Genomic DNA, 18853 nt, shown 5'->3' with positions numbered 1-18853 from the left:
CGCCCAAGACAAGAGGCTCTGTGAAACCCGGAGCAGCTGTGCGGACCTGGTGCCCCCCTGGTGGTTGATTTGTGCCACAGCGGACATGTTGTCCGAGCGAACAAGCAAATACTTGACAGCCAGTAGGGATAAAAAGTGCATGAGTGCAAGCAGCACAGCCCGAAGCTCTAGCACGTTGATATGGCGTGCACCTTCCTGGGCAGACCACTGACCCTGAGCAGTCCTGCCCTGCCACACCCCACCCTGAGAGACATGCATCCACAGTGACAGTCTCCGGCGGGATGGGATGGCGCCCATGGACATGCCCATCAGAAGATAGGCCCTGTCCCTCCAGCGGGACAGAGTGGAGGCACCGCTGAGACACCCTGACTCTCCTGTGCCTGTGCCACTTGGCGTCCAAGTGAAGGCTGTTCAGCCACATCTACATGGGGTGCAGCGACAGCAGGCCTAAGGGCAAAACGGCTGAGGCAGCACAACAAAATGAACAAAATACAAGAAGAAGAAAAGTTAGTATTGCGAGTTCAGATAACACACAGGAGCTAGAAGACCTGACCCACCTGCTTCTTTTAAAATCAGGAACATTTCGGGTTCCCTGTGGACTACAATAACGATGGAGTGTGTGTGGTGGATCGGATGAGGACGGTGTGCCGGCGTTGTTCGACAGCGGTGTGGTATGCTAATGCTAACACAAGCCAAACATGCTAAATCATATCAGAAGGCATCACCCAGATTTGGCAATCACCGGAGCCCGGCAAAAGACAACAGCAGTTTAACAGCTTATCCCTGCTGTTTTTAAGAACCAATAGACATGAAAGCCAAGAGACCAAAATAAATAACGGAAGCTTTTGGCATATGTTTTTCAACGGCTATGCTGCGCCCTTATGCAATAGTAGAGGACCCCAGCTTTTAATGATTGTGATTGAAAGTGATTGAAACACTATCTTATTATTTCTTTTGTAATATTTTCAAGACATTCTTTTTAGTTTTATAGCTTATTGAACCTTTTTGTTTGACATCAGCCATTATAGATAGTATGGCCATCTGAGTGTGTGTGGTACTGTTTGTGGTTTGTTTTTAACTGTGTAATAAAGTTAATTATTCAAAATGTTAGAGTTCCTTATTTCTAAACTGAAACTTGCACTACTGTTCAAAATAAATAAAAAACAAACCTGGCATTATGCATTTGGGACTTTTTTTTGCTTTTTCTTGTTGTACCGAACCCGTACCGAACCGTGACCCCCAAACCGAGGTACATACCGACTCGTGAATTCTGTGAACCGTTACACCCCTACCCGGAACTGATAGTGTCGGCCCCTGAAAGGCAAACCTCAAGAACTTCTGATGGTGGGATGCAATTGGCACGTGATTGATTCCTCTGAGGTCCGAGACTGGACGGAATCCGCCGACTTTCTTGCTCACAAGAAAGTACACCGAGTAGAACCCCCCGGACTGAAGCAGAGGGTCTACTGGCTCGGTTGTCCGTCCAAGAGGACGGACAACTCTTGGGCCAGAGCAAAGGCCTTCGCCGGATCGCTGACAACTGTAATTTCGACCCGGCCGAAGGCGCTAGCCTGAGTCGGCCTGCAGAACCGGAAGCTGCAAGTGTGCCAGAGCCGTACAAATAATGGCCGCCAAGGAGACGTCCTCCACGCCCTGCAGAGAACCCTGAGCAGAGGAGTGGGAAGCCTTTTCGGTGGGTGAGCGGGGCCTCGTCCTCCACCTCTTCATTGAAGAGGTTAGCCGAAGCCGCTAGCGACATGGCATCCTCATGCAGAGGTGCGGCAACCGAAGGAGGGGCAGGCAGCACGGTAGCAGCCCCTATACTGGCCGAACTGATCTGGAGGAAGATGTGACAAGGAGAGGTGTCCGTTGGCTGCTGCCAGATGCTCCACCTCTGCGACGCTAGCCACACTGAGTGCCCGAGGCATGCAGCTACAGTTCATGCAGGCGCTTTGCGTGAGACCCTCCCTCAAATGCTCGAGGCCAAGGCAAGAGGGGCAGCGGTCATGGTCGTCCTCTGGCTCAAGAGAAGCCATGCAGGCGCTACATGAATGAGCCATTATGTAGGTAGCCAGACACAGCGTAACCGGGAGCGGGTGCGAGAACACAGCCTTCACCAGCTGCTGAATGGAAAGTGTAGAGCAATGCTCCTACTCGCCGAACACAACGAGGGATGTAATTGTCCTACACCCACATTAGCAGCAGAGGGAGCGGGAGCGGGAGCGAGAGCACTGCCTTCACCTAGCTGGATTAAATAAAGAAGCTTAAGAGGACAGCTTAGCCAGGCAGCTGCCGCTAGAATCAAGCAACACGTCTACCAGGAGCGGGGGCGAGAACACTGCCTTCACTGGTTGAGTTAATAACGAAAACACAAAGCTAAGACCAGAAAACTGGCTTCTAACTCGCTCGGATCAGTCATTAGCCCGCATGGTTTTTCTTACCACTGCTACGCTGATGACACCCAATTAATTCTGTCCTTTCCCCGCTCAGAGACCCAGGTCGTTGCACGCATCTCTGCTTGTCTAGCTGACATCTCTCAGTGGATGTCTGCTCACCACCTCAAGCTCAACCTTGACAAGACTGAGCTGCTCTTCCTCCCGGGAAAAGATTGTCCCACTCTTGACCTAACAATCAACATCGGCACCTCAGTTGTTTCCCCGACTCAGACTGCAAGGAATCTGGGTGTGACCCTAGATAACAACCTGTCCTTCACTGCAAACATCGCTGCTACAACCCGTTGCTGCAGATACACGCTTTACAACATCAGGAAGATACGTCCCCAGCTGACTCAGAAAGCGACTCAGGTTCTGGTCCAGGCTCTCGTCATCTCACGCCTAGACTACTGCAACTCCCTCCTGGCTGGTCTACCTGCATGTGCCATCCGACCTCTGCAGCTCATCCAGAATGCAGCGGCTCGTCTGGTCTTCAACCTTCCTAAATTCTCCCACACCACTCCGCTCCTCCGCTCCCTTCACTGGCTTCCGGTAACTGCTAGAATCCACTTCAAGACACTGGTACTTGCTTACCATGCTGTGAATGGATCTGGCCCTTCCTACATCCAGGACATGGTTAAACCGTACACCCCAGCGCGTGCACTACGCTCTGCATCAGCCAAACGACTCGTTGCGCCCTCGCTGCGAGGGGGACCCAAGTTCCCATCGGCGAAAACACGTGGGTTTGCTGTCCTGGCTCCAAGATGGTGGAATGAGCTCCCCATTGACATCAGGACGGCAGATAGCTTGCACATCTTCCGGCGCAAACTGAAAACTCATCTCTTTCGACTCCACTTCGAGCGTTAGAACTATTAACGAAGCACTTTTATACTAATAAAGGACTGGCTTACCTAAAGCCAGTTGAGTAGCACTTGAAATGTTTGGCTCTATGAAACCTGATGTACTTATATGATTCTGTTTTCTTCAAGGTTGTGTCTTCCTGGTCGAATGTACTTATTGTAAGTCGCTTTGGATAAAAGCGTCAGCTAAATGCAATGTAATGTAATGTAAAGAAAAAACAGCACGGGTAACTCTGGTGCTTATCTCAAGCGTCAGCCAAAGTGGCTGCACAGGACACAGTTAGGCTGAGCCACGCTACTGCTAACTAGCTAAAAAGGAAAACGCAGCTAAAGCTGGAAACTCAAAATGCTAAAGATAGCTTGGCACAACGCCACGATCAGAAAAAGTACAAAAGAGCACAACAAGGGCAAATCCCGGGAGAGGGAGCGGAAACGCTGCTGTCACCAAAAAGTTTAAAGATCCCATGTCATGGCCACTTCTACTGATCATAATTCCATTGTTGATGTGTACTAAAATAGATTTATACTGTGCAATTTTCCAAACTCACATTGGTTTCTCATACAGCATCTCTGTATAGTATGTGTATTCACCGGTATTCACTCTGTCCTAAACGACTTGTTGGAGCTCAAGCCCCCCCTCCCAGTGAGCCCAGTGTGCTCTGATTGGTCGCGACGTGAGAGGCTCGTTGCTCCTCGCAGCTGCTGCGGGCTGCTGCGAGGAGCAGACAGGCTTCCGTGTCGGCGATACAGCGAGAACAAGCTAAATTCATCCTGAGCACACACAAACACTCACAGCCGAAGTAAAAACAATAAGTGTGGCTTGATATTGAGTAAGAAAAAGGTTTATAACCAGGGCTGCACATAACTGGTGCGCAGGTGCGCACCTCCGCCAAAAAAAGAGCACCATGTCATTTGAAAAAAGGCGCATTTGCGTACCAACATTGAGAGAGAGAGAGGGAGAGAGAAGGGAGAAGAGAGAAGAGAGAAGAGAGAAATATATTTGCGAGTTGAACCTATGATATGAACTCAGGGCCGGCCTGTAGCGCTGGCGTAATAGATGTTCGCCTCGGGCGCCAGATCTGGGGAGGCGCTGCGCTGGCAGCTCTCGGTGGGAAAAACACATTTTTGACCGTTGGTGCTCATCCTAATTTTCGGCCTTGATGTAACGATATTCACAATTAAGTAAATGTAACACCCTTTTCACCCCGGTTACACGTTTCATTTGCCCTGTATGATGGGCACTGTAAGTGATGAAAATGGGGGATGTTGGCTTATCTGGCGCCCACAGCTCACAGCCAAAATGCGAGTGAGCGAGGGAGGGTGCACCGGTACCGGCGCTGTTGTTATTAGAATCTGGTGCTAGCTGCTCTAACAGATATAAGAAGAAGATGTTTCTACAATAATGTGGAGGGAGAGTCCTCTCCAGTCAGACTGTGAGGCTGATAACCAGTGTTGGGACTAACGCGTTACAAGTAACGCGTTACTGTAACGCCGTTATTTTTGGCAGTAACTAGTACTCTAACGCATTACTTTTTAAATTCAGTAACTCAGTTACCGTTACTACATGGTGCGTTACTCCGTTAGTTTTTTTTATATAGCCAGGCGAACAGAGATGAGAACTGTACTTAAGTACAGTACTTGAGTAAATGTACTTTGATACTTCCTGTGTCACATGCGGAGACGGGCTGTGGGCGTGTTTGTGTTGTTTACTAACAAGACTATCATGGCGGCGGCGGAGATCAAGTCTAGTTTCTCCACCTGGAGATATTCTCACTATTTCACTTTTGTCGAGCACAAAGAAAAGAAAGTTTCTGTTAAATGTAAGTTGTGTCCTGGCGGGTCAAAGATCCTATCTACTGCCAAACCAGCAATTCAAATCTCTTAAAACATCTGCAAAAACAACATGCTGGGACGAAGCTAGTAGCTAAGACCACAGAGACTCAGCCGACGCCACTCCACCTCCACCTAAGCAACAGCGGCTGGATTTTAACCAAGGGACTGCTGGCCAGGGAAAAGTCGATAAAGCCATTGCACGGTATGTTGTAGAACACATGCAGGCTATTGCTACAGTGGAGTCACCCGCTTTCAGGGAGCTAGTTAGCATGATAGCATGTCCGGGCGGCACACGGCATATGGGATGGAAAACTTTTTCCAACTACCTGGAGAAAGAATATACAAAAATGGAAAGCCAGCTAATATCGATGCAATCCAGATTGCATATAATGCATGTCAAGTTGATCAACAGATTGTATTATTCTCCAATGCAATAACAGTACTGAAATGAAGGCTATAAGGGCATTAATGGGAGACATTTTTTCAAGTAACTAAAAAGTTACTTTTCACAGTAACGCATTACTTTTTGGTTTAAGTAACTAGTAAAGTAACTGAGTTACTTTTGAAATGAAGTAACTAGTAATGGTAACTAGTTACTGGTTTTCAGTAACTAGCACAACACTGCTGATAACTACAGCTCAGTGAGGTAAAGGACTCTGAGTGTTTAGATAGTTCACTTTAGTCTAAGTTCAAACGGTTTGGTCACAATTTATGTAAACACATATTTCCAAGGCACTCCTTTATAATTATTAGGATAAACAGGTTTGAAATCATTCCAATGTATACTATAGGACAGTAACCAAAAATATCCTTTAAAACTGGAGATAAAAAAAATGCATAAATAAATAAATGTTAAGGTAAAATAAGATATGAATGAACATAAATAAAATAAGTTACAATCTAGGTGTAGTCATGGACTCTGACCTGAGTTTCAACAGTCACATTAAAACAGTTACTAAATCAGCCTACTATCACCTAAAGAATATATCTAGGATTAAAAGACTAATGTCACAGCAGGATTTGGAAAAACTTGTCCATGCTTTTATCTTCAGTAGACTCGACTACTGCAATGGTGTCTTCACAGGTCTCACTAAAAAATCTATTAGGAAGCTGCAGCTGATTCAGAACGCCGCTGCTCGAGTCCTCACTAACACTAAGAAAGTGGATCACATCACTCCTATTCTGAAGTCTTTACACTGGCTTCCTGTGTGTCAAAGAATAGATTTCAAAATACTGCTGCTGGTTTATAAAGCACTGAATGGTTTAGGCCCAAAATACATTTCTGACCTCCTGCTAAATTATGAACCATCCAGATCTCTCAGGTCTTCAGGGACTGGTCAGCTTTCTGTCCCCAGAGTCAGAACTAAACATGGTAAAGCAGCATTCAGTTATTATGCTCCAAATATCTGGAACAAACTCCCAGAAACCTGCAGGTCCGCTACAACTCTGACTACTTTTAAATCCAGGCTGAAGACTTTTCTTTTTGTCGCTGCTTTTAATTGAACTATTCATATCTTAGACTGCACTGTAACTTTTATCCATGTACTTTTTTTCTTTTAATGTTTATTTTATTAGCTTTTCTTTTTAATGACTGATTTTAAATGCCATTTTCTTAATCTCTTTCATTTTTTGTAAAGCACTTTGAATTGCCTTGTGTTGAAAAGTGCTATATAAATAAACTTGCCTTGCCTTGCCTTACATTCATTTGTTATTGGCTATGGTAGGTTATTGGTTATGTTCACATACTTATTGTCACGATCTGTCTTTATGGTGTTTTGTCTTGTCTTGTTTTATTTTGAAAGGTCTTCACTTCCTGTCTTGCCTGTTTCTGTCTGCGTTGTGTCTTGTTTAAATCTGTCTGTGGTTCCCGGTCGTTAGTTTCCCTGGTGTGTCTAATTTACCCGATTGTGTTCACCTGTGGCCCCTGTGTTTTCTCCTCCTTCCTCACCTGTGTCTTGTTTCTGTGATTAGTCTTGTGTGTATTTGAGTTCTGGTTTTTCTGTCTGTCTTTGTCGGTTCGTCTTTTGTCATGACTTGTTCGTCGGTGAGTGTTCTGTTTTGTCGTTGTTATCACCTAGCCTTGAAATAAAGGAATTGTCACTTTATTCTGCATTTGGGTCCTACCTGCTTCACACACCGTGACACTTATTTGATTACATCCACTTTTCTAAGATGACAAAAGAGACTTTCGACCCAAAACCAGCAGCTAATCACAGACTCAACCAGAGAGAAAGTAGTAGGCCTACATCATCAGCTACCATGTCTGACAGAGAGGAAGAGAGTGAGGAGAACAGTGAGGAGAACAGTCAGGAGGGTAGTGATGACAGCTTGTAGGATTACTGGTCGTGCTAATGTTGTCTTGTGTTCACCTCTGCATGTGTGTTCTGTGTTCACCTCTGCATGTGTGTTCAGTGCCGTGTGTCTGGCAAATAAAGTCAAGACCCCCTCAAAAGTTACGGTTTATTTCATTTTAAAGATGAGCACCAAGCAACATCTCCAGGTGCTCCTTTGAGAACCAGGGCAAAAAAGTGATGTGCACCCCTGTTTATAACGCTGTGAGCATGGGTCTGCAGAGAGCATTTCTCCGCGATCCCAAGGTAGTAGCCCGAAAAACGTTTCAACATTTAAACAGTCGTGGTAGATACCTTGTTTGTTTTAAACATCATAAATACACAAACAACAATGAATACTTACAGGTTGTGTACCCGAAACTCCCGCTGGTCCAAACAAAGTAGGAACAGCATCGTTCTTCAGTGCCCTACGCTGTACATATCCGGCATGAATCGCTGAAAGGTTTGTGAAGCTTTGTTTCGTGAAAGGCTGGCAGAGGATGTGGCCTCTGGGTATTCACACGTCACAGTGCCCAGGGAGTAAACAATGGAAAATGAGAAATCTCCAACGAGGCGTTTTGGGGAGGTCTTTTCTGTGTTAGAGTTTTACTCCCTACAGCAGGGGTGGCCAACCAGTCAGAGGTTAAGAGCCAAATGTTTTCTATGTTACTGCAAAGAGCCACATCAAACACACAGTCACTGATACCGCTTGTTTCAGTTTTTTGTTTTCTGGAGACAAGATTTCAACCACGTCACTGATGCATTTTTGTGGCATTGGGATATTTTTTTTTTTAAATCCCCTGGAGCAGAGAGGAGCTGTGGATTATTGTTATTGAATAATGCATCAGTGTTTCTTAGGGTCAAAAACACTAAACCCACAACTTAAAATGAAAGCGTTTAGTTTATTTAATAAAAGAGCACATGTTCAATGTGAAAAGTGACAGTAGTTATAGATTATTTGCAATTTGGTGCTATATATATATTTAAAAATAAAAATTATATATATTTTTTAAACACCTTAACAATGGTAGGGGAAACACTGGATAGTGTTTAATCAACGATAGGTTTTCACCCCCTCAAAGGTGATTGGTTCACTGCATCGCAGGTATTATTGTGATTGGCTCTTGGGCCACATCAAAATTAGACGCGCTGTCATCCTCTCATACTGACACCTGACACCACACATACACATAGGGAGAGCCGGGACGAAAGTAACACGGGACGAAAGTAACACGGGACGAAAGTAACACGGGACGAAAGTAACGGAGCGATTTTATCCGAGCCCTAACAACTTTGACCGGCCAAATTACGTCAGAATTATCAGCATTCAATACTTAACAGACCTACTAAATATCAGGTTTAACTGTCAGGAGTAGCTAGTGTTGTCACGATACCAACATTTTGGTTTCGATACCAAGTCAATAATTGCGATTCCGATTATTTTTCGATACTTTTCTTAAAAAAAGGGAAACAGTCTTAAATGTAATTATTGTGCTTTATTTCACACCAGAACCATAACACAAACTTTTAAACAATGAGAACAATAAATAAATTAATAAAATGAATACATGTCTTACAGACAGGCCTCGTGGTGTCCGTAGGCTTGCCCTCACTGTCAGAGATATAGCTAAAATACATAACAATTTCGCTTCTGGCGTCTTTTTTGTCAACAAGCCGAGGCGCAGCGGCAGTTGCACTCCCACTTGCAGCCATACTTCTCGTGTTCTCACATGCTCTGGCAGCTAGCGCGTGCATGAGAGAGGGGAGGGACTTAGAGCGTGCTTGAGAGGGGCAGCACTGCAGGCATGGCTGCAATGCAGGGAGTGGAAGCAGAGCGCTGAACACACACGGCTCTTATTAAAACGGCGCTTTCTCACCGGAGTACTTTCCCCCGTCATTCTTAAAGTACCGGTACTAATGAAACGGAGGAATCGTAACGTTTTTAACGGCAGGGTATCGCGGTACCTTTCAAGTATCGGTACACCGTGCAACACTAGTCAGGAGTCAGTGTCTCTCCCCCAAACTCACACATACAATTCGATATGAACTGAAGAGCCGCATGAAACTAGGCAAAGAGCCGCATGCGGCTCGAGAGCCGCGGGTTGGCCACCCCTGCCCTACAGGGTGTACTTTAAGGGTTTTTGACTCTGCAGACCGTTTACATGCAGAAAAACCTTCATAACACACAAGGTGACGGGTAATAACCGGAAAAGCATGACATGGGATCTTTAAGCCAAATAGCAACAAGACAGTAATCAGGACAATTTAGCTGGGAGAGGGAGCGGAGACACTGCCATCACCGACCAAGCCGACACCAACCTGTCCGTCGAAGTTTCTGCACAGCTGGCCACAGCTCCTGGAGAACAAGTAAACCCACGGCTCCGACTGGATCAGTCGCGAAGCTGCACGCAGCCAGCTGTTTGCAGAGAAATCCTTAGATCAAACGTTCCAACCGAACACTGCAGGCTACAACAAGAATGTAGCCACGGTACTCTCGCGCAGCGAGAAGATGAAAGGAGCAGTTCCTCTGACGACACATATAGCCGGTGTCAAGTGGGTCACAAGTGACGTTGTTGTTGTTATTGGCACTCGAGCTGCGCATGCGCGCGATGGACATATCCAGTGCTAAAGCACCGCTTCTGGCGGTCAGTGGGGACGAAAGAGAACTGTATGTACACTCAAATCTGAAATCCTTCTGAATTAAAATCCTTTTTACCGGAGTTTTAAGCCTTTACGTGCATTACCTCCGCCCTCTGCACTTATTTTGGAGAAGCTCTGACACTTATTCGCATTAGCTCACAATGTAGCATTATAACATTTCCTAATTAGCATGTTAAGGGGTCCGTATATTTTCAAAATATTGATTTTTAGATTTTTTTCTGAGAACGTACTCAGTTGATACAATCCTTATTAATTGAACTAATTTGAGTCTAACCTAGAAAGTCTTTAAGTCAGTGCATGGTATGACACTTAATTCAATATAATTTCTCAGCAGGGAAGCCTACAGTTCAACATATCTGGAATATGAGGTTCCAATATAGCTTACAATTTGTTTATTTTTTTTTATTAAGATGTTATTGCTTTGCCTGTACCTGCATGGGGTTGACCCTGACGGACTGCTCGAAGCAGTCCACACACTGCTGGAAGTCCTTGGAGCGCAGGTGCAGCAGGGCTTTGGAGCGCATGGCCCTGGCACTGCGCCCAGCCGACAGCTCCCAGGCACGGTCGTAGTACTGATGCTCCCTCAGAATATCTCCCAGCAGGCAGTACAGGCTGGGCGTCTCCTTCTTCTCCAGCTCATGGCGAACAATCTCCTCAGCCTGAGCAAAGGGATCGTAAGGAGGGAGGGATCAGTGTGGAGGAGGAGATGTATGCAGGAGAGTGTTATTGTAAAGTGAAAGGAACAATAATATATTAAGAGATGTAAAGATGTGTGAGGCAGTGTAGCTGATGCAGCAGTAAGTCAAAAAAAGAACAAAGACCACAAAGTCAGTAATGGTGGATGAGTGGATTTGGGATACGTTTGACAGGGATAATAATTTAAATTGAGCTTATGTTACATTCTTGTCAGGTGACTGCCACCTAATCTGTGGACGTTTGCACCCATTGCACCTCACCCTGCCACTACACGCGTGAGACTGCTCCTGGATGAGCTGAGGCTGGAATAATAATAAACAGAATCTCACCTCTCTGTGACATGATTTAGCCTGAGGTTTGCAAAAACCACCAAATGGCTGGGGCCCCTGAGGCCTAACAGAGGCTGAGATTTACTGCACTCTGATCCCCTGTCAGAGGGCTGACACCGGGCCAGGAGCCTTTCACACTGCTGCTATGAACTCTGGAAAGATACCAGATATACCATTCTACAATTAAAGATGATACAACGTTACCATTGTAGGATCATTAACCACACAATGTCACCTTCAGGCTGATATAAAAATACATTTACAAACCCACCTATCAGAGACATCACTGACAATACCATTTCAGAGTGAAGTCAATTATTTTTTTCTCTTGTGCAAATGGCATTTTTATCCAGCATTATTTTTTGCTTACTGGCTGATGCTTTACATATGATCTCTTGACATCTCAGTTCAGTAGTTAGCTAATGAGCCGAGTGTCAGCTGTGTTTCAGTTCAGTGTGCTTCACTAAGTGCAGTTTGGGCTCCAGTCAAATACTATATGATTAACTGAAAGCAATTTATGAAAAATTATTGTATGTAGGATTTCTAATGACTCCATACACTGAGAAGAACTGCTTTGGCCATAATCAGTTGTCACCACAACATTTGATGGCAAAATAAGCCTCCAGTAGACCCTTTTTGTGTGATGAGACATCATGACGTAGCCACTGCACAGCTGGAACATGACTCGGCAATATCCAGTGGAAGTCATGGGTAAGAACAACACCCATCTGGGGCTGCAGCAGGAATGTAAGCCTGCTCCCTTGTTGCCTTTCACTAAAGACAACAACAAAAAGGGTAAAACTGAAAATGATCAAAGCTAATCCCACAGGCTGGCTATCACTGCTACTCTGTGCGCTCATAATGTGGTTACTGCTGCTGCACCATTAGCTAGGCAGCCACTGTTTATGTTCAGCCACTTCAATGATGGCTTGTGACATTAGATTTGGCAAATGATATATGTAGCTGGAACTGTACGTCTTTCTGTGGGTGTAATGTGTATGTGTGTGTACCTTTCCATGTTGGCCCAGCCTCTCGTAGCAAATCACTACGTCCTCCCAGAGCTCCAGCTTTTGGTAGATGATCAGAGCTGAGCTGGTGCAGCCGAGGTCTGTGAGCAGGCTGCCCAGCTGTTTCTGTGGAGGGCAGAGACATTAGGCTATAAGCATGCTGGCAGAGTGACATTTTGTCCAACATGTGAATAAAAATGCAAAAATGTTGATATGTTTCAACCTGTTGGTTTTGCACTTTAGCAAATAAGAGTTGTTAGCAAGCACCAACTACACCCGAGAACGGTTCAAAGTCAAATGAAACGTGTCCGGTCATAAATCATTGAATTTGTTTAAATACAGCAAGTATATAAACCTATACAGTATATATATCCCAGTCTTTCATAGTAGTTAAAAGTAAGTGTTCTTCTTGTCTCTTAAGCATGCATCTATAGCTGGTATTTGTACAGAGCTGACCGTCACAGGAAGGGGACTGTGGTTAAAACTCTATTGAGACGCATACTATGAACCAAACTCAGTATACATGTCCAAAGAATGCTCCTAACACACACACACATAATATATGTTTATATCACATGTCCTCAGGGGCGGATCTACGGGGGGGAAAGGGGGGGCAGCTGCCCCCTCCCACTGTAGAGCATTTCCCCCCCAGCTATCCCCCTAACTTTTGTGTCCCTAAAATTGTACTTGTAGAAACAAACCTACACTATGTCCACAAGCTTCTCAAGCAACAAAACAAGCATTTCATTAATTAAAAGTGAATCATTTTAAATATCATCTTAGGCCCGTTAAAAACGCAGCTACGGCCCTGCATTAAACTGCGGAGCGGCGTTCTCTGCGGCTCTCTGCAGCTGCGTGAGCCGCGGCTCACGCAGCTGCAGAGAGACCGAGCTGTCCCAGCACCTGAAGGTGGATCAGCTCCCCCTGGGAGCATTTCCCCTTCCACTAGTTTTGTTTTTACTAAGGACGAGAGCTTGAAACAAAATATGAATAAAACGCTGCCGTTTGAATCGATAGCGTGTAACAGACAGTCGCTGTTTGGGACGTTACGTTACAAAATACTACACAGACAGTGCTAGCTGGGAGATCGATCACTTTATTTGCTAAACTATGCAGTTCTGCTGTTTTATACTATATGTTTGTTTGTTTGTCTGAACACCTTGTTTCTATTGTGAATTAAGAACACTTAATAGGTTATATATACAGTATAAAATACCACGTACTGTCCACCCTCCCATGCCACCCTGGCATGACCTCTTGCCCCCCCTTTGCCACCCCATGTAAAATGTTCTCGAACTGCCACTGCATGTCCTAATTAGAAAATGCTAGATTTGGATGAAAAGCATATTAAAAAGCATATTTGCCGTTCACCTGACCAACATCAAATTATGAAAATAGGAATAATAGTAAAATACTTGTGTGCAGATAAACGTAGTCACTGATCCCCAAGTGTATTACAATTCACCCTGAGAGGGATATGAATGCCGGTACCAAATTTAACAGAAATACATCCAATATTTATTGAGGTATTTCTGAATCGGTAGGATACTTTTTTTTCGACAATCCACTCAATATCAGACAGAGATATGGCAGTTTTGATTAAAGCAGTAGACTGAAAGGCCAACCAACCTTGTTGTCCATGGTAACACATCACTAGTATCTTAAAAAGAGTGACTTTATAAAAGATTTAACGTTTTATATAAACACACCTATAAAGTTAAACCAATAGCTTCCTGATCAGAAGAGATGTCACGTATACCTCACTACATGTTGTGTATTTACAGTTCTAAATTGTGCAAGACGAAGTATAAAAATGCAGAATGCATTAAAATAAAAGGAAGTAATAAACAGTATTTCATGATAAAATATCAAAACAAACACACAGAGGAAAACTGCACTCTATCCCAGCCATAAATAAGCCTTCAGTGCTCTGTCACATGCAGGCCATGGTTACCCAGAATGAAAAAAAAGGAACCATCTGCAATCATCCGCCTTCACGTCCTCAGGCGGCAATAGGGACTGTTCAATTCCATCTTTATTGCTGTTATCAGTTATTACACGCCGCCTGGGTGATGTCTCATCTCAACTGATCTCTGCTCTATCCTCCTTCTTCAATCTCTCTGACAGATACATCTTTCTATTACTGCCTTCTCTACTCACTGCTCGTTGGATCCTTAGAACTGCTACAAGATGTTTATTTTGTAAATTGTGTAAATTGCTGCTGTTAAATACCATCCAACTATGTGCAATATATATATATGCCGTTAAAACTGTGCTATATATACCTGGCTGCTAAATCCTAAGAACTGTTACAGGATGTGTGTTTTGAAAATTATGTAACTTTTTATTTATTTTTTATATCATAACTTAGTACTTTTTAATGCATGTAACATATGTAACATGAAGCTGTCTGTGGCTCTTTTTTCTGCTGTAACTACGTACATTTCCTCTCTGTGGGACTAATAAAGGTATTCTGATTCCATTTCACTCTGCTACCATGCTGGGCTGTGTTAGAGTCTTGGAAGACGTTATGATGCTTTGAGGTACAGCAGCTCTGTCAGGAAATATCATTAGTGTGGTTTCTACAGCTCCTCTGAGAACTCCATCCATCCCATTTTTCCGTTTTGGTTCAGAGTTGTCACCTTGTGCACACAGAGCAACTGTTAGGATTACACTGTAATCTGAAGATGTCCATTGTCTAACTGAAGTGAAGTCAGACTGAGACTGTCACAAACACAACAGTGATTATCCAATCTAAATCTAGAAATCCTAACTACTCACAGCAGGTGGTTTAAGCTTTGGATTCTCATTGTTTTCACATGTTGATGTGCAGCTACTGCTAGAGAGATGCCCAGTATCCAAAGAGTTTGTAGGACTGTCTTTTTTATTGTCTTTCCACAGCTAAAAATACAAATGTAATGAAGAATTTAATTGTTCCATCTATTGTGACCTGCTTATTCTAAGCATAGCATTGTCTGAGTACTTTATTTTGTTGGTGACACAGGAGCAACGACTCTTATATATCACCACAGTCATAGTTGTCACCAGAGTGTAATGCTATTTACTGCAGCAAGTAACACCTGCATAAACTTAGTATGTTCACAAAAAAATGTGCATCTGCCAGTTTCTGATCATACATCGGTATCAAACCTCTAAGCCTATTCCTTCTCTAGTGAACTCGTCCAGCACATCTTCACCTCGTGCACATATGGATTGTGTTGACTTACAAAGTCTGGAAATCAAGCCAGTGATAGCTTGCACAATCATGGCTTTTCACCGTAACAACATTTAAAAAATATTTTCCTATTTATTATTTTTTCCAATACAATTCATTATATTCACATAACATAATGGAGATCTGTGAAATGGGACATCCTATTGAGCTATCCATGCCTCTGAATAGGAGGACACACATGACACTACTTCGTTCTCAACTGTAGTAAATGTTTAGTGCCAATTAACAAATGTTAGCATGTCAACAATGTTAAACTAATGCAGTGTAAAACACATATCCTATAAACATCAGCATGTTAATAGTCATACCATGCATGTTAGCTCTCATTTAGCTTAGCTGACAACTTATTTGCACATTTGATGACTCGAGATTCAAAGAGAAATTCATTCAGTGTTTAATTTGTATTGGTTGTTGATTAAAAAAAACTTTTTTTTAAAGTGTGTGGTACCTGGACAGCCCATCTGGGGGGGGCTTGGCAGAAGTAGAAGGCCTTTAGCCGCTCAGTCCCAGGACAGCTCCGGTCTTCAAAGTGGTCTACTATTGCCTGGAACAGGAAAACAAGCTGAAATTCTGAAGAGGGGTCTGTTAATAAGCCCACATGAGACAATAAATACACACTGATAATTAAAGAAACTCTACAACAACAAATCATAGTATTATTAAATAATAAAGTAAATAATCGCAATAAATAAAGTATCCCACACTCCTCCTCACCTGAGTTTGCATCATGGCTCTCTCCACACAGCGGGAGTTGCCCCTCTCCAGTTTGGTCCTGAGGCAGAGAGCGGTCACCTCCACAGCCCAGAACTTAGGCTGAGAGAGGATGCACTGCAGACACAGGAGGGAGAGAGGCTTCAGACAGCATCAAGACATCCATGATGAATAACAAATCAGAATCTGGGACAATAGTTTTTCATATCATACAAGTCAAAGTCTAATTGTTTGTATGATAGAGTTTATTTAAGAGTATCTATAGTCAATTAGCTCTGATCACACAGCCAAAACCTATAATTATGACTACACTACAAACGCTTAAAAAACAAGTAGCAATCCAACAATACCAAAGTCTACAATAGCCAGCAGAAACCAATATTTACTAATATAATATAAACTAATATTTATGGGATGTACGCGCAGCACTGTTGCTACCCGGGCTCCTGACCTTTACTGCAAATGTCTATTTAGCTTCTCAACACTCACATGTGATGTAATTGAGATGTAAATGTTGGCCATGAAGGTCGTACAATGAGTCGGCAGTATTTATTGCTGTTAATTAACAAAATGACGACTTCCTGTAAACAGTTCATGCTAAATGTGTGCAGGAAGTTTTGAGTTTAATTTACAGATTCATTACAAGTACTACAAACCTTTCATACAGGTTAATGTGTATCAGAGTTCCCGTTAGAATATTTTTTCGCCGGTCAACATGTCCGTTAAAGTTTAAATCTTCCGGACAAAATGAGAAAAGTGCCGGTCAAAGGTCTTCTTTGTTATTTATTGTGCTTTAAAACAAATTGATATGATTCGATATTAAACAAACTAATTATAGTAGATTAACTACATTATTCAAAAGTGCACAGTAACTTACAATAACACGGGAATAATAAACGGAGCGCTCTCTCCCTCTCCTGACAGCCCGTCAGTATCATGCAGCTCGCTGATCCAGTAATGAGTGACCCGACAGTAAAACTAAACATATCTATAACTAGTTACGGTAGTTTGAGAGGTCATTAAAATAGCTACGTGTGATATTCTAACCTGGTGTGTGTTTTGCTCCGCTCACCGCTGCATGTGATCATGCAGAGCTGCGTGTCGACTCGTCAGCAGCAACTGATCTCTCTCTCCCGTCAGATTAGACTTCACTCGCATTTATGTCCATATCGATCAGATCCAGCTAGTTCTAGCTAATGATATGACTACCTGCTTATTAAAAGACACCTAAACAATAAGCGTCGCTATGCAACTGGGTGAGGCCGCAAAGTATAGCGCAGCATTATGCATTTGTTTACATGCCCACCGGAACCCCGAGGCATTACCAACAGATCAACGCACGATCAACGCACAATCAACCCATACAGGACATCTCTTTCTCCACATTAAGTGTTAGACATTATAATGGAATATTCTCGTCTGTCACATAAATGGCGCAAGTAGCGCAACTGATGTGGTATTGCGCTAAACGGAAATTATTTTGAACGGACACTTTGACCGGAGAGATTTAGATTTGCCGGTCTTCAGCATATTTTACCGGTCGTAGTCCGGTAATTACCGGCTAACGGGAACTCTGATGTGTATAGGAGAAACTTGTGTTAAATGTGGTTTGATTAGACACGGGCCCCTTAAAGTTGACATATTCAAAGCCCCCCCGGGCAAAACAAAGACACATCTATGAATGTTTCCTTTCATTCTAGGGTTTCCCACACATAGACTATACTTGGGCGGGCCGCCCAGGTATATTAACGGCCGCCCAAGTATATTTCGCGACCCATTTAGTTTTTTGTTTTTTTTTTAATAATTTTTTTTTTATATAGTTTTTTTTTTTTATTCGTCCGTGACCACGACGCCATCTGCGATCGATTAACTTGTAGACAATGATCCCTCGCTCCCTTGCTCTGATCTCGCCTCCTTCTGGCCTGTTAAGTGGCCTGCCTCACACAGGGTGACTGGCTGTCCACATGATGTGGCCTGCCGACATGGCCACTGTCATACAGATCATAAATCAAAGCCCTTGATTGGTCTCTGTGTGTCATTCAAGCTCGGGATAACCTCAGCTCAGGTGAGGTAAAGCACTCTCTGAGTGTTTAGATAGTTAACTTAGTCTAAGTTCTCAGTGGGTCTCAAACGGTGTGGTCACCATTTATGTAAACACATATTTCCATTTGAGAGGGTAGTGATTGGTCTAATGGATAGTGAGGTGGGCTGAAGATCGGAAGGCTGTGAGTTCAAATCCCGCCAGGAACACCACCACTAGTGTGCCCTTGAGTAAGGCACTTAGCCCTTAGTTACTCCAGGGAGAATGTCCCTGTAATCGGTCATTATAAGTCGCTTTGGATAAAAGCGTCAGCTAAATGAAATGTAATGTGATTAGTAAAATATGCATGAATAAATAAATAAAAAGTTAACTAGGTGAAAAAAGGTAAGATACACTTTTAAAACTTGTTGAGAGAAAACTAGTCTTTGCTGCTGCCTCAAAGAGGAGCAGGGGGAGAGGATGGAGAGGGGGGAGAGGAGGGAGACAGGAGAGGCTGATTCAAGAGCACAGACACACTCACAACTATAAATGAACCAAAACTAAATTAATAAACAAGTTTCAGTGTTTTTTTCATATTGGATATGGTATGTTATTGGTTATGGCCTTGATTTTATGATTATTGAAATGTATACAGTTCTGTTTCATATAGGTGTTTCCATAGATCTAGTCTCTTTATTTTCCCCTCAAAATGCACCAGATTGATGCATTTAACTCCAAA

General features: G+C 43.4%; 2 protein-coding genes across 2 annotated transcripts in view; both read right to left on the bottom strand.

The window, feature by feature from the left end:
* Window positions 1–1058, bottom strand: part of LOC117550632 — a 2048-nt gene extending 990 nt beyond the window's left edge. The window contains exon 1 of the mRNA XM_034223072.1: window positions 13–1058. Coding sequence (XP_034078963.1) covers window positions 13–421 — 409 coding nt within the window. The 5' untranslated portion in view covers window positions 422–1058. The remainder of the gene's footprint in view (window positions 1–12) is intronic.
* The window catches only part of ttc27 (tetratricopeptide repeat domain 27), a 110249-nt gene that overhangs the window by 28797 nt on the left and 62599 nt on the right, over window positions 1–18853 (bottom strand). Inside the window, exons 10-13 of the mRNA XM_034223051.1 lie at window positions 16098–16211; window positions 15832–15927; window positions 12152–12274; window positions 10548–10775 (exon numbers count right to left, since the gene is read on the bottom strand). Coding sequence (XP_034078942.1) covers window positions 10548–10775; window positions 12152–12274; window positions 15832–15927; window positions 16098–16211 — 561 coding nt within the window. The remainder of the gene's footprint in view (window positions 1–10547; window positions 10776–12151; window positions 12275–15831; window positions 15928–16097; window positions 16212–18853) is intronic.

This window comes from Gymnodraco acuticeps, unplaced genomic scaffold (genome assembly GCF_902827175.1).
Source record: "Gymnodraco acuticeps unplaced genomic scaffold, fGymAcu1.1, whole genome shotgun sequence".
Classification (NCBI taxonomy): Eukaryota; Metazoa; Chordata; class Actinopteri; order Perciformes; family Bathydraconidae; genus Gymnodraco; species Gymnodraco acuticeps.
Note: the sequence above shows the minus strand (reverse complement) of the source record. Positions and strands in the feature narration are given on the sequence as shown.